The following is a 14,751-nucleotide window of genomic DNA, read 5'->3' as shown; positions in this document are numbered from 1 at the left end:
ACTGTTTTTTTGTTTGCTTTGACCCCCTTTCCCTCCTCCTCCTCCTCCTCTTTAGGGCAGGCATCTTCAAAGGCAATCACCAAAACGCCAACAAATATTCGAATAAGATTGTCCGGATGTTTTTTGGCCTCCAACGCCAGGCATTAATTGTCTATGAAATGGTCCGGACGTTCGAAGTCATTCGAACCGATGCGCTGCCATGGAGGCGTTTCCTTTTTTGGAGGCGCTGCCATGGTATTTATCTGCGTTTCTCTTTGAGCTCCGGGGGGAACCCTAGGTCTGGATCTTCAGACCGTATGGTGAAGACGTCACGACGGCCTTCTTCTTTATGAAGGCGTCATTTTGATCGCTCGCGGCGTCCCGTGAATGGCTTTGATGATGTTGAACGTCTTGGTTTTGGCTTAGTCTCTAGTTTGTGGTTTGGTAGGATTAGCTGTATTGTTCGAGCAACCCCTTTCTCTCTGCTCTGGCATCATGTTCATGCCTTTTGTGCTTGTGTCATGTATTGTATTCTTCATTGCACTCACTTTCTTTCCTTCTATACATAAACAATCTTTGCGTATTTACGAAAAGAAATAGACGGGTCTTGGGGAAGTCGTCAGTTGCCACAACCCATGTCTTCCACTTATCTCTTTCTTCTCTTGTTTTTACGCCCATACCTTGTTGAAGGCATTGTTCGGAATGCTCGGACTGATTCTTCAGGGTGAAAACCTAGATGGCAGCCTTGGGTGGCTGCGTCCGGTGACGGTGGCACTTGAGTGTCGCTCCCTTCCTGAAGGCGTTACTGTTGAAGAACCTCGTCGTCCGAGTAGTGTCATGAGATGGTCGGTGCAGATATGGACTTTGTTATAGTTTGTCGGTCCAGGATCTGATCGCTTTGGTTTTTTTTCCTTGCCTATATGCATAGCTTTGATCTTATATGACTTTGCTATTTGTCGGCGCGTTTCTATGTGTGTGCGTTGGTGTTGGTTGTGTGCATCCTATCTATGCAGAGGCCGGATGTGTGCTCATCATGTTTGTATCTTCTTCACGGTTCATTTTGAGTTAATAAAACCCGTCCTTTATCGGAAAAAATCTCTTCCTTCTCTTGGTTCGTCTGATTCACTACCAGCCATAGCCCACGGATTTGAGGGACAAGGTTGGGATGACAAAGTTATCGGCGGACACGTCCGAGCGCATCCATGGTGTCCGCTCGGTGATTGCCGTTGGAGATGCCCTTGCACCACGACCCCCCTCTCTCTCTCCCCCCGGCATGCATCCATGACTGAATTAAGGACTTGTTGATGTATGATGTGTCTATCCATTTATGTGCATCGCGGACCTGTCAGGCTGGGCTGCTGGTCACCTTTAGCATGCATGCATGGCGCAAGTAGGAGTACTGAGGTAGCAGCTAGCATGCAGCGGATCAATTGCTACGGAGTGCCTTGCTTGTCATGTCATGCATGTGGAGGCGCACACACACACACGCCATGAACCAAGCAGCAAGCATGCATCAACAGGCGCAGAAGCTGCAGGCACCCAGAAGAAAAAAGTCACTGGTCTTTCCATAGATTAGGACAGCTACACAAAGCAGCACAGCACAGCATTGAGGTCGATTCTACTATACACTACACCTCTACCAAGGCCGGACCGAGGGCCCCTACCATGACCATGTGTGTGTGTGTGTGTGTGTGTGTGTGTGTGTGTGGCTTAGCAGCCAGGCCAACACACATGCATTGATGCATACACACAGAGAGCTCGCATATGAGGCAGGTTGCACTCCCCAAGAAAGAAAGGCTGGGCTAGATGGATACCAGTAGTAGACATGGAGGGCATGCGGTAGAGGAGGTATAGGTGATGAGGAGACAGGAGGACATGCAAGTACAGTGCCAAAACACAGAGCTTGCTAGCTTGCTTGCACCAAAGTCACAGTGCCAAAAGCCTCTTCCCTCCCTCCCCTCCTATGCATGCTTGGTGCCGTCGTTTCAATGCAAACATACATTGTCCAAGGGTGGCTGTGTCTACACTAGAGCACACAGTAGAGCTGCCGAGTGCAGTATACAGGGCCGGCCGGCCGGTACACACTGCCTGCGTATGTGTATGTGCATGGACCATGACCAGCACAGTAGCTACCACTCTATATATATATATCTTCTCCTGCCAACCCAAGCCAAGCCCCTTTGAACCTCTCTCCCTCTCTCTGGTAGCTCCTCGTAGATCAGTGTGCCTCTCCACTACCTCGGTAGCTCTACTCCGGAGCACCAGTCTACCACTCACCTCTCTTCACCGGCCGGCCAGGGCAACAGTCTACCACTCACCTCTCGGTATGCATGCATGGCTCTTGTTGCCCAAACATTTGCGATGATGATATGTTTTCTTGATGATAAGCTAATTAACGGCGGTTAATGGTGGTGGTGGTGGTAGGTAGGTAGGTAGGGAGACATGGTGACCAAGCGCCTCCAGGAAAGCGGCTCGCCGAAGCAAGCTCGTCCTGCTCCTGTCGCCACCGACAGCGCCAACGGCCCGCTGATGCTGCTCCGTTTGCGGGAGCAGTGCTGCTGCGGCCACCCGGCTGCCTCGCCCGTCGGCCCGCTCGCGCTCACGCTCGGCGCCCCGGCGGCAACCGACGACGCCTGCCGCCGGTGCTGCTGCGCGAGCGACGCGGACGCGGACGCGCCGGCTCTGGCGCCTGGGGTTATGCCGTCCGTGGACTCGGTGCTCCGTGGCTCCCGGTACCTGAGGCCGGTCCAGGAGCTGCTGCGCGACGCGGTCTCCGCCGTCGTCGGCGGAGACGACGACGAGAGCGCGGGAGGAGGGAGTGAAGACGAGGCGGGCCAAGAGGCGGCTCTCCGTGAGCTGCGTCTGCGGGCGGCAGCGACGAGCCGCCGCGGGATCCTGGCCAAGAACGACGGCGGCGCCGGGGCGGTGCAAGCCAAGCTCCTCGGCCTTCTCAGCGAGGTCCGTCCGCGCCATTCCATTGCAAACGAAACCTCTCTTCTTCCCTCGGTTAAACCCATGGCGGCTAATCGATCGATTTCTCGCAGCTGGAGGGCCGGCAGGAGCACTACTTCCAGGAGCTGAGCCGCGTGGCGTCGTCCTTCGAGCCGGCGCTGGGGCCCGCCGCGACGGCCGGGTACACGTCCCTCATGTCGCGGGCCATGACGCGCCACTTCGGCAACCTGCGCCGCGCCATCCTCCGCAAGCTCGCCGCGGTCACAAGGCCGGCGCCGGCGCCGAGGGCGAGGCTGTGGGCGAACGATGACAGCGAGGAGGACGAGGAGGACGACGACGAGCAAGACTACGACCCCGTGCAGACGGAGGACATGGTGAGCAGGCTGGTCCGGCGGACGAAGCAGGCCGCGGCGGCGCGGGCGGCGGAGCAGGTGTGCAAGCCGCTGAGGGGCCTGCCGGAGGGGTCGGTGGCCGTGCTCCGGGCCTGGCTCTTCAACCATTTCCTAGATCCGTGAGTGCCCTCGCCTCGCTACCTGCTTAACACTGACAAAGCTCTGTCTGGCATCCCAACATCGGCATACCCCCTCCGTCTTAAAATACAGGGTGTATCAGTTATTTCAAAGTCAAATGTTTCTATGTTAATTTGGACCGAACATATAGGAAAATAGACCAACGTCTACGATGCTAAATAAATAAAATATGAAGATATAATTCGTGGCGAATCTAATTATAGTGAGTTGCGATTGTAGACATTGCTGTTTTTCTCTATAAATAAAGTTGACCAAAGGTAGAGAAGTTTTGACATTTGAAAACCCTAAAACAAGCACTAGAAGCTTGGCATTGTAGACTGAAATTTTGCTCTACATACTTGGTCAAATTTAAATACAGAGAAGCTTGACTTTAGTAACAAATAAAATGCACCTTACATTTCAGAACAGAGAGGCCGAGTACCGTCATTTTAAACTCAATACATGAAAGTATCATTCGAAACATTCAAAGCTAATACTACTCCCTTATCGCGTATTAGCTTCGACTCAAGTCAAACTTTGTCAAGCTTGCCTAGGATTATAAAAAATAAACAAAATGAACATTTTCAAAAATAAATCTATATGATTCCTTGTAAAGTTTGGCTTCAGACAAAACTAATACTCCGTAAACTAATATAAGAGCATTTATATTAGTTTACAAAGGAATTACTACGCTAGTTTACAGAGGAAGTACTACACTAGTTTGACACTCGACTTTGTTTTTGTTGCAACTTGAAGCAGGTACCCGAGCGACAACGAGAAGCTGAGGCTGGCCGTGAGCACGGGGTTGAGCAGGAGACAGATATCCAACTGGTTCATCAACGCGCGGGTGCGGCTGTGGAAGCCGATGGTCGAGGAGATGTACGCCGACGAGTTCTCCGCCGTCTCCTCCAGGGACGACGACGGCGGGGCGGCGTCTTCTCAATAAGCACATTTCCTTCCTTCCTTGGGGGCGCAAGATTCAGTTTCATGTGTTTCCTTTTAGGAGGATGTGATCTTTCTTGTTGCTTCAGTTCCATGTGTTTTGGGTCTACTGGTGATTCATGGGACTGCTCATCATGTTGCAGTTAGTATAATCATTAGGTAGTGAAGCTTGAGTGAGTATCAGGCGATCATTTGGTCTATGATGGTTCAATTCGAGGACCGGTGTATCACCACGGCACGTACCCTATTTGATGAACCCTTTTGCTCCCAAAAGATTCTACAGCATGTGTGAGGTGCTAATAACTCTTGATCAGTGACCCACATTACGAATTCAATTCACCTTAACACTCTGTTTTTTATCAGATACTACTAATTATTCTAGGCCACCTTTTGTTGGAGAATTACATTGATGCAGCAGCTGTGTAATGAGACATATAGAGTGACTGATTCCAAATTTCTGGGAGGGAGCATTTGTCACTAGGGATCATCAGAGGAAAATCGACCCGTGTTGAAAACTGGAAGGGGCCGCATAAAGGACATCTTATTCTACATGAGGACACTTTCAAAGCTCCCAAGATTCCGCAAAGCACAGCGAGCAGCTACCACCCTCAGAGAAGCTCGATGGATCAGTTCGCCCAACAACAGAAACTTCTACCGACGAACGGGTCACAACAGACAGCACACAAACTAAGGAACAAGGCCCATTGAGATGACAAACATGGTGGTCCTCTTTCGCCGCACGCAGGAAAGGAAACGTCCACTTCCACTACACCTAGGGTTTACTACTCGACCGGCATTCTGCATCAGCGCCTCCATTGACAGGCAAGCCAGAGTAATCGACTCATAGTGCTACTCACCAAGTGCCTTCTTACTACCACCACTACGCTACGGTACCCAAAAGAAGGGACCTAGGTACGTTTCCTAGCACTGGGATAAATATTTACACGGAACGGGGCAGGGCGATCCACGGTTTTCCTCTAGTCGGATCGCTTGAGGCCCTTCCTAGCCAAGTGATCCTTCTTCATTTCCTGAACCGCCTCCCTGCAAACAGGAGCCAAGTTAAGCTAGTTCCCTGAAGTGCGCATCAACAAACATGAAAAAGAATTGTCGGTTCCGTCTTTCGCACCGCTCTAGTTTGGTGGTGATCCCGTACTACATAGAGAAATTATATAAGAAACCAAAGTCTACGAATACTAGTGAACTTATCAAAATCCAACAAGTCCCCGTCATTGGAGAGATTCTTGGAAAGAGAAGCACGAGTTAGGATGGCTTACCGCAGCGCTTTCTCCATCTCAGCATTTCCAGGGTCCAGCTGCAGGCCAGCCATGAATGCAGCACAAGCTTCTTTGTAGTCCTACCAATGGGAAGTTCAGCAGATTATATATAGTATGCATACAGGGAGATGCCATGTAACCAAGTGCAAGCAGAGTTAATCTGTGACTTATCTGACCTCGAGCAACATGAGAGCGGCTCCTTTCCTGTAGTAACCTTTGATCCATTCAGGGCGCAGTTTGATGCAAGTGTTGGCATCATGCAGAGCCTTCTCTGCTTCAGCAGTCTGCAGATGACACAAGCTCCTATTTGAATACAGTGTCGCATCGGTAGGATCTAGCTCAATTGCCTACATCGAAACAGAGAATTGAAAATGGTGAGGGACGTGTCATAAGCAAACAAGTTTTTTTAGCGAGAGAACAGAACAGCGTATATCTGTTATAACTTGCACATGGCTGCTTATGGCTGCTTATGTATGCCTGACAAGAGCCACATTTAAAAAGACAACATCTGTTCCATGATTCCATGCCTGCGACTATCAGCACTAACATTAGGGCTGTTCACACTTTATGATGGTTCAGAACTGAAACTGAGACCCAATGTTCCTCAGATAATCATTATGGGCCTCTTTCAAGAGAGCTGCTGAAGCTGGTTTGAACCATTCCCAGCAGTCGTGGCTGTGTCATGGCTGTTGAAGGTTTCCAAACAACATGACATGTGTCCAGACTTGGCTGGAGAGTGGACATCCTATAATACTATCGTCGATTCAACAATATTTGTTCTTCAGAGTTGCCTGGCTTATATCTAGACATATTATACCTGGAGACGGTGTCAAATAAGTACACTCTTGATTCAATCAACGAACAAATATTTTGAAACAGAAACCCAAATGTTTGTATGATAAGAGGATAAGGTGTATTGTAGAAATTTCATGCATATGCTAGTATGTATCTTGCCAAGACCTTAGAGTAGCATAACCGTTACATCATTCTTCAGATCACCACTAACCTCAGTGTAGAATAATGACGCACCATGATAGTCCCTTCTCTTAATAGCTTTCTCACCAAATGATTTCAACTGAACTTTTGTATTTTTATCATGCTTAACCTAAATCATAGAGACAAATTAGGACAAGCAAAATATACATGACAAATGTACAATGTTCGCCGAAGATTAATAAAGTTTCTTTTTGTGCCAAAAAAGACATAGCTTGATGATTAAACTTCATATGACAACAGAAGGCTCATCATAAACAACTACTAGGTTGTATTGCTTGTTTAACCAAGTCGTACTAGTACAGTTGTAGACAGACAATGAGAGGGAGTTTGGGACGTGGATTTTCCACAAGGCAACGAAACACACGTTTTTCCATCAAAATTAAAGTCTACATATAATACTCAGTCATGTAATCTGTAATTTTTTTGGAAAAAAAATTCAAATAACGAAAATATTTAGCAAGCGCAAAAATATTTAGCAAAGATTTTCCAAGGGATCATCTTTCCATTGTACTCTGTATTTATAATATGGGGGCAATAATGATTTTGCCACTACTTTTTTTATAACGTTTTTGCTTGCATTGCAAATTTGCCACTGGGTCATGTCACTGAACTGTAGGCCAAGGAGAGAATGGCAAAACAGAATGAAGAATCTGCAGTGACAAAACCTCGAAAAATGTCATAACATATCCTTTTAAGTAGCCCATCTCTACTAGTCCAATATAAAGAAAAGATTCAGGTGATTAGAGGTGCAAACGTTTATGCCGCAACGGTTGAAGGACAAAGAAATAACTCAATATAGGATGATTATTAAAATTCAATTCATACCGTGGACTTCGAAGGCCTTTTGGCATGGGCAATAATTCCTTCAACGGTCCAGTTTGGTACAGTTCGAATAGGAGAAGTTAAAGGAAATAGTAACTCCACAAGCTGCCGTTTTCCAATGGTTGCAGCAAGTTCTATTGGCATGGCACCACACTGTCAAGTACGAAATAACAAACAGGAACCACATGGTTCAGTAGCAGAAGTTAGTATATAGCTACCAGGGATTGAAAAACGAACATAAACCTAGTAAAAAATCTCAATATTAATTAGATCACAATAAATAATAAGAAAATATATAGAAAAATGAAATTGGGCACATAAATAGATGAAGTTATGCTAGACATTACATAACCCACCCACTTCAAAATGTCATCTGAGTTGCTGTTTCTCAAAGTGTCAAATCTTGGTAATAGCATCAGACTTAATATACCAAGCATGCATCAAGACTAATTGTTGTTTCAGTCGACATGGTTTCATACATATATTATTAAGCTCGTATCTTGGTAATAGCATCAGACTTAATAATAAACTTTATTGCCCCATTCATTTACTGTCAGTAAGAGGGATGGATGCAATTTCAACCCCTAATAATAAACTAAAATGACAAAGGAACGAAGGATCCATCAAGTTCAAAGTTCAGGAACAAAGGATCCATCAAGTTCAAAATTATCTGCTTGATGGAATCACATGCATGTGGTCTCAAAACATAAAGAATCGACGATTTGGTAAGTAATACTTTAGATATAGCCAACAGAGGGATAAATCACGCCATGAAAGAATTGATCGAAATAGGTAAGGGGGAATTGAGCTAATGACATGTTGGTGCGATGTGATTCCCTTTGAAACAAGGATTAGAGGTGGTGCAGCTTCGGTGGCCGCCAGAGCAGCGCTGATTGATATTTGCAGAAACGTACTCTTTCAATTCCTGCAGCATGCAGCTGAGATTGGCAGCCAACTTTTGGGCAAACGATTTCTACGCCCTCGTACTGCCCGTGCATTGACGAAAAGCAGACGGGCGCGCCGAAGTCACGCAGGCGAACCAACATTGGCAGCTATCCGAACCATAGTTAAGAAAACATAGGGGCAACCAATATTTTGGTAAGGCCAGGTTTGGTAGCGATCAAAATGTATCCACAATCTTGCTCAGTGACAGATCAAGATCTAAGAGGATTATCAGTTATTTGATCAAGGGACGATGAATGATTTACTTCCTATTCATCGAATGCCTCAGGGATATGTTTCCATGTTAGAACCGAAGTAGGAAATACTCCCTCCATCCCACAATATAAGATGTTTTTGCAAGCTATGTTGGCATGCAAAAACGTCTTATATTATGGGGTGGAGGGAGTAGGTGTTAAGAAAATAGCAGTGACTAAGAAAACTGGAAGCACTAGAAGACACAATCAGGTAAAAATGCAACAGAACTCACATTAATATGTGGGATATTAGGGTCTGCACCAGCCTTCAACAGGTACTTGACGCAGTCAGTTAAGCCATAACTAGTTGCTATTACCAACGGTATTTCAGTATTAGCAGAATTTACATCCGTGCCTGCCTGTAGATATGAATCATACAAAATTAAAAGTTATGGACTATCCAATGCATGTAACAGAGTAATATTGTAAAAAGCCTATATGTATTAACATGAAGTCAAGGTGGATAGTTACCAGACCTCCACAAGCAGCTTCACACACTCCAGTGAAAGAGATTCAGGTAGTCCTGAACGAGTGGCATAAAGTGTTTCAGTCAGCGGAGTTCTTCCAGCGTCTGAGACCTTGTTCGGCTACATTTTTCATTACAGAAAATCTTTAGTGTAATATTGACTTTGATATAGGCAGATGTTAAATGCTCGAACATAATAGAGGGATATTAGAACATAGACATACGACATGTTTCTGTTCTCATGATTTATTTGTATCTGGAAGTGGGATGACAGAACTATCATAAGCCAGGCTCATGGCAGTTTGCAATGAAATATTTTATATAGATTGCTAAGCCTCAGCTGCAAAGACAGTTCTTTCAACCCAACCAGAATTTATGACATAGTATAGTATGAGACAGATAACATTATGGTAATCAAATAAGAAATGCACATGTTAAATCAGGAACCTATCCTGGCTCTGCATAAGAACAAAAGGGATCCCAAGCCATACATTTGACATCAATATCTGCTATGACATCATGAAGAACACAAGACCATACAGCAAGAGAAAAATAAGCGATGGTGCACATGTTAAATCAGGAACCTATCCTGTGGAAAAGCCATTTGAGTTGCCCATTCCAGCTAACCACTCTATATATGATTCTGAACTGATGTTCTTTAGAAATGTAGAGAGACAGGTGTGGGACCGCATTCCAACATAGAAAATCTAGAATTCTTGATGAATCTGCATTCTAACAAGGTAGCATATAAATCTCAAATAAAAAAAACATGGGATTTTCTTATTACATCTGCATGGTGCTCCAATAGAACTTTCATGACACCAGTCATCCCATAGCCAGCAGCGAAATGTAGTGGTGTCAGATCATGAGGAGCTATATCAACACTAGCTCCTCTAGATAGCAACAATTTCGCTGCTTCATCGCGTCCTAGACATGGTGAGGAAAAAAACACAAGATAAAGTTACCATGAAAAATAAGCATCTGTCGCACAGAAAAAACGTATTCTTAAGCATTATCAGGAACCACCGCCTGTTTGCCTTGGCTAGAGGCCAAGCACGAATCAACTACATCATGATTATTTTTGGTGAAACTATTTAAGAGACACAGCAATGCTACAGAACCGGAAAAACAAGCGCATGATATGTTATCGTTTTGTTATAAGGAGACAAAAACATAAAGTAAGACCAAACGTACAAGCTTTTTTAACTGGGAACCGGAAGTATTAGTTCATATGGAGGACAAACTGAACAGAAACAATGTAAATTCCACCATCTGCTAGATGGCCTCAAGCTCCAAGTCACGTGACTGCGTTCATCTAATATGCCATGAAAATGAAATAAAACAAGTAGGAATACTAGATTGCAAATTATCAGAACCGGACTGGACATAATCTCAGCTAGGGTTTGACAGGTAAGTTGCACGCTGAAACCGTTGTATAATTGGATAGCACCAAAAACCAGCATGAACAGTGCAAAAATGGTCAAACGATTTTCTTATGAAGTACACTTTTGGTAGAAGTACAAGAATTCAGCGGCTAAAACAGAACAAAAACTAGAAGCCACAAATGATCAAATTGCATTAGTGAGGAGTTGAAGACTACGCCAGAGAACAATGAACCACTCATTCGCGCAGCAACCAACTGCAGTAAACACAAGTCTACAGACAGAAAGCTTGGTGTTTGCACAGAAGAGACCTTTTTTGGCAGCACATTGAAGAGGAACAAAGCCTAAATTGTCTTGCTTATTTGGATCAGCCCCATGGTCCAGAAGGTACCTCATAACATCTATCCTTTCATCCATGGCAGCATTAGCCAAAGCAGTTATGCCTGCCAATAGCATCAAAGACAAGAAATAAGTGCTACGACTGACATCTCTGACGACTAAATGATGAATTTACATGAAACCAGACCACTATCTCATCAATGGAATCCATGGCCACGTGTGAGTACTCATACTATATATGAATAACCAAGGTAGTGACTAATGTGAGAAGACCACAAGTCAGGGTCAACAAATACCCTGGCAAGTGGAAAGCAAGAGTTGGGCCTCGTGGTATGTTGCAGTGCTCAAAGTAGATGAAATTGATGCGATAAGTTTACCTAAATATACACAAACTGAAAGATCATGCACATGGGCAACACTGCGAAATTGAGCTAACCATAACACGAACAGAGCCAATCTTAACACAGAGAAAGTGTGTACATACCATCTTGGCTACCAGCATTGACGTCAAAGCCTAACTCTTCCACCAGGCACCTGATGACATCCAGATTCCCCAGGCGTGCCGCCGTCTGAAACGGCCCCCCACCGAGGATACACACATCAGCAAGCCAGGCCTTCCCCTCCGCGTCCCTGCCGATCGCCAACTCTTCGATACAACACCAAAAACTTGGAGGTAAGAAACAAGCACAGCACTACATGGGGTCCCTTTTGGTTCATGGGATAGGAATTTTTTTCATTAGTTAGATCTAAGCTAATGTTTTTGTTTTCCTTTGAAATGTGAACGATAGGAACCAATCCTACATAGAAATCGAAAAAATACATCCTTACAAACCAAAGGGCCTCTAAATGAAACTTTCTTTCAAGAAGCCTATCCTATAGAAACCAAAGGAGGCCGCGAAAGGAGAATACGCACGCCCAGACCCCATTCCCCCCAAACCCTAGCAAATACGAGGCCGCATTGAAGGAATGGGGCCGTGCGCGGCCAATAAGCTTGAGAGGTTGGACCCATAGAGAGCTCGCTCACCTCTGAGGCGGGGAAGGTCGCCCTCGGTGGCGGCGTCGAAGAAGGCCATCTGCGGGGAGTCCTTGCTTGGGAGCCCGCCGTACGGAAGACTGCATCGAAGATATCTATCCATGCCGAGGCGTACTCTGAAGTCTGAGTTGTCCATGGCCGCCGGCGACGGGCTGTGGCGCCTTGCCGCCGCCTCGAACCACCGTCGCTCTGCCTCCGCGGCGGGAGTGAGAGTTGGGGATTTTTGGAAGCAAGAAGAAGCGCCGCTGAATACTGAAGTCGCTCCAAAGGGAATAAAAAATGCAGACCTGGCCAAATGGCCCGGCCCATGCTAATCGTGCCGTGCGTGCCTGGCACGGCCGGCACCGCGGAATTTCCTAACGGACGCTCGCTGCGCCAGACTTGTCGAGCGAGCGACAAGCGATCAAGATGGACCGGCCCAGTTAAGAGATCCTGAACGATTTTGGGAACCTTCTAGAAGGTTCTTGAACCGGTTTTCACTGGTTTTTTCTGTTTGCTTTCTCTTTTTCTTTCTTCATTTTTCTGCTTTTTTTATTTTTCAATCCCTTTTTCTTCTCTTTTTATTTTCTTTTCGTTCTTAAGAATTTCAGATTCTTCTAAAAATGTTTAGAAGTTCAAAAACGTTCTTGTTATTATTTTTTCTTCACAAATTCATAAAATGTTCTTTATTTTCAAAAAAATGTTCCCATATTATTAAATATGTTCGCTTTTCAAAAAAAGTCTATAGGTTTACAAAATGTTCATGTTTGCAAATTATGTTTGGGAGTTTCAAAAAATCTTCCCATATCAACATTTGTTCACCAATATTTTTTTTAAAAAAATCATGTTTTCAAATTTTATTGCGAGTTTCTATAAATGTTTCCATTTAAAGAAATGTTCACAATTTTGCAAAAAATGTTCATGTTTCAATTTTTGTTCGGGAGTTTCAAAAAATGTACGCAAGTTTTAAAAACAGTTCTTGTGTTCAAGTTTTGTTCGGAAGTTTCAAAAAATGTTCCCAGTTTTCATAAATGTTCGAGTATCCAAAATTTGTTTTTGAATTTGAAAAATGTTTGGGTTTTCAAAAAAACTTTCACGATTTTTATTTTTGGGAGATTTTACAGAAATGTTCCTATTTACAATGATTGTTTTTTATTTTTTGAACTGTTGAGTTTTTTCAAAAAAAATCACAATTTCTAAAAGTGTTCGCTGTTTCATACAACCTTCATGTTTTTCTCCAAAATAACGTTTTGCGTACAAATTTTTAAAAACAAGAAGATATTTCTTGGAACTTATGAACAAAATGAAAAAACAGGAACCATTTAACTTCAGAACATTTTTTAAATTTTGAATATCAGCGGACAAAATGTTTGCATATTTGTAAAAATGTTCATCTTTCGAAAAAATCATAAATTCAAAAAAAAATCCTGTTTCAAATTATGTTCTTAGTTTTTAAAAAACGTTCGCCTTTCAAAATATGTTCATAACTTCAAAAAATGTTCTGCTTTTCAATTTTTTGTTCCCAATTTCCATTAATGATCATAATGTTTGCTTTTTCTATAATTTGTTCAGAGTTTCGATTTTTTGATCATAGATGCAAAAAAATGTTCGCGTTTGTCAAAAAAAAGAAATTGAAAAAATGTTCCCTTTTTCCAAAATTTGGTTCACATATTCTTTCCATTTTGAAATTTGGTTATAAATCCACAAATTGGGCAATTTTTTCAATACTTGTTCGTGTATTTTGAAAATTGTTCAGAATTTCTTTTATAAGTATTCAGATTTTTATTTAAATGTTTGGGAAAATAGATTTTTTTATCGGTCGATATTCTTAGTGGTAAAATATTTCGCGTTGCATACTTAGCTGTATTTATGATCAGCTCTGGTGGCAAGGTACAGTCTCTATTAGCGTTGGGTCGCGAGTCCAATTCGCTGGGCGAGGGCAACTCTTTTTGCGTTGTATTTTTCCACCACTGGCTGCTCCTGCGTGGGCCGGCCCAGACAAAGGCTACACTGCGCGCTACTCTATGCGAAGCCCCGCCAATCTGCCGCACACGGGTCATGCTGTGCCCGCCATGTGTCTCGCTCCTCTGCCCAAGTGCGACGCATTTAGTAAACGGGCCGGCCCATGACATGTTTAGCATTTTTGTGCGGTATGCTGCTTTTTAGTCTGTTGGGTTATTTCTTAGGTCTATTGGGTTGTATTTTAGTCCATAATATATTTCAGAAAATAAACAAAACGATTGTGTCATGTCGGCCCGCCTGCCCAGTCTAAGAGCATCTCTAGCAGACCCCTTAAAACTGCAACCCGTATAAGTGTTTTACAGGTCGAGAAAAACGTGTTTTCAGGGCCATTTTTTGCTGCGGCCGAACAGACCCCGTATAATCAACCCGTAAAAGAGAATATTAATATTCTATTAATATACCGAACGAGTCCACAGTTGGCCTCTTTTTTTTCTGGTCGTCCTCTTCCTCAAGCCAATTTAAAAAACGCGGACAGTCGGGGTGAAGAAGATGCGAGGTGAACGCCGGGCAGGCGAGGAAGATGATACGTCTCCAACGTATCTATAATTTTTGATTGTTTCATGCTATTATATTATCCATCTAGGATGTTTTATATGCATTTATATGCTATTTTATATGATTTTGGGACTAACCTATTAACCTAGAGCCCAGTGCCAGTTTCTGTTTGTTTCCTTGTTTTTGAGTATTACAGAAAAGGAATACCAAATGGAGTCCAATTGACCTACCAATTTTTGATGATTTTTTATGGACCAAAAGAAGCCCCCGGAGTAAAATAGGGGCCAGAAGAGTCCCGAGCCGTCCACGAGGATGGAGGGCGTGCCCTACCCCCCTGGGTGCGCCCTCCTGCCTTGTGGATGACT

The 14,751-nt window shown here is 44.1% G+C and overlaps 2 protein-coding genes across 2 annotated transcripts; one reads left to right on the top strand and one right to left on the bottom strand.

Moving 5' to 3' along the window:
* The first annotated feature begins 2,174 nt into the window (after positions 1 to 2,174).
* LOC119293220 (BEL1-like homeodomain protein 3) lies at positions 2,175 to 4,669 on the top strand. The gene is made up of 4 exons (XM_037571763.1): positions 2,175 to 2,303; positions 2,404 to 2,937; positions 3,024 to 3,442; positions 4,200 to 4,669. Exons 2-4 carry the CDS (start codon positions 2,422 to 2,424, stop codon positions 4,384 to 4,386), a joined length of 1,122 nt encoding a protein of 373 aa, XP_037427660.1. The 5' UTR covers positions 2,175 to 2,303; positions 2,404 to 2,421; the 3' UTR covers positions 4,387 to 4,669.
* Positions 4,670 to 4,872: 203 nt separating this feature from the next.
* Positions 4,873 to 12,118, bottom strand: LOC119294639 (poly [ADP-ribose] polymerase tankyrase-2-like). The gene is made up of 11 exons (XM_037572858.1): positions 11,882 to 12,118; positions 11,342 to 11,503; positions 10,830 to 10,961; positions 9,924 to 10,063; positions 9,147 to 9,257; positions 8,904 to 9,029; positions 7,478 to 7,627; positions 6,663 to 6,761; positions 5,833 to 6,003; positions 5,657 to 5,736; positions 4,873 to 5,423 (listed from the first exon to the last, which is right to left on the bottom strand). Exons 1-11 carry the CDS (start codon positions 12,024 to 12,026, stop codon positions 5,360 to 5,362), a joined length of 1,380 nt encoding a protein of 459 aa, XP_037428755.1. The 5' UTR covers positions 12,027 to 12,118; the 3' UTR covers positions 4,873 to 5,359.
* Positions 12,119 to 14,751: the final 2,633 nt, after the last annotated feature.

Source organism: Triticum dicoccoides, chromosome 4B (genome assembly GCF_002162155.2).
Source record: "Triticum dicoccoides isolate Atlit2015 ecotype Zavitan chromosome 4B, WEW_v2.0, whole genome shotgun sequence".
Lineage (NCBI taxonomy): Eukaryota > Viridiplantae > Streptophyta > Magnoliopsida > Poales > Poaceae > Triticum > Triticum dicoccoides.
This window is presented reverse-complemented; position numbering and strand designations above follow the sequence as displayed.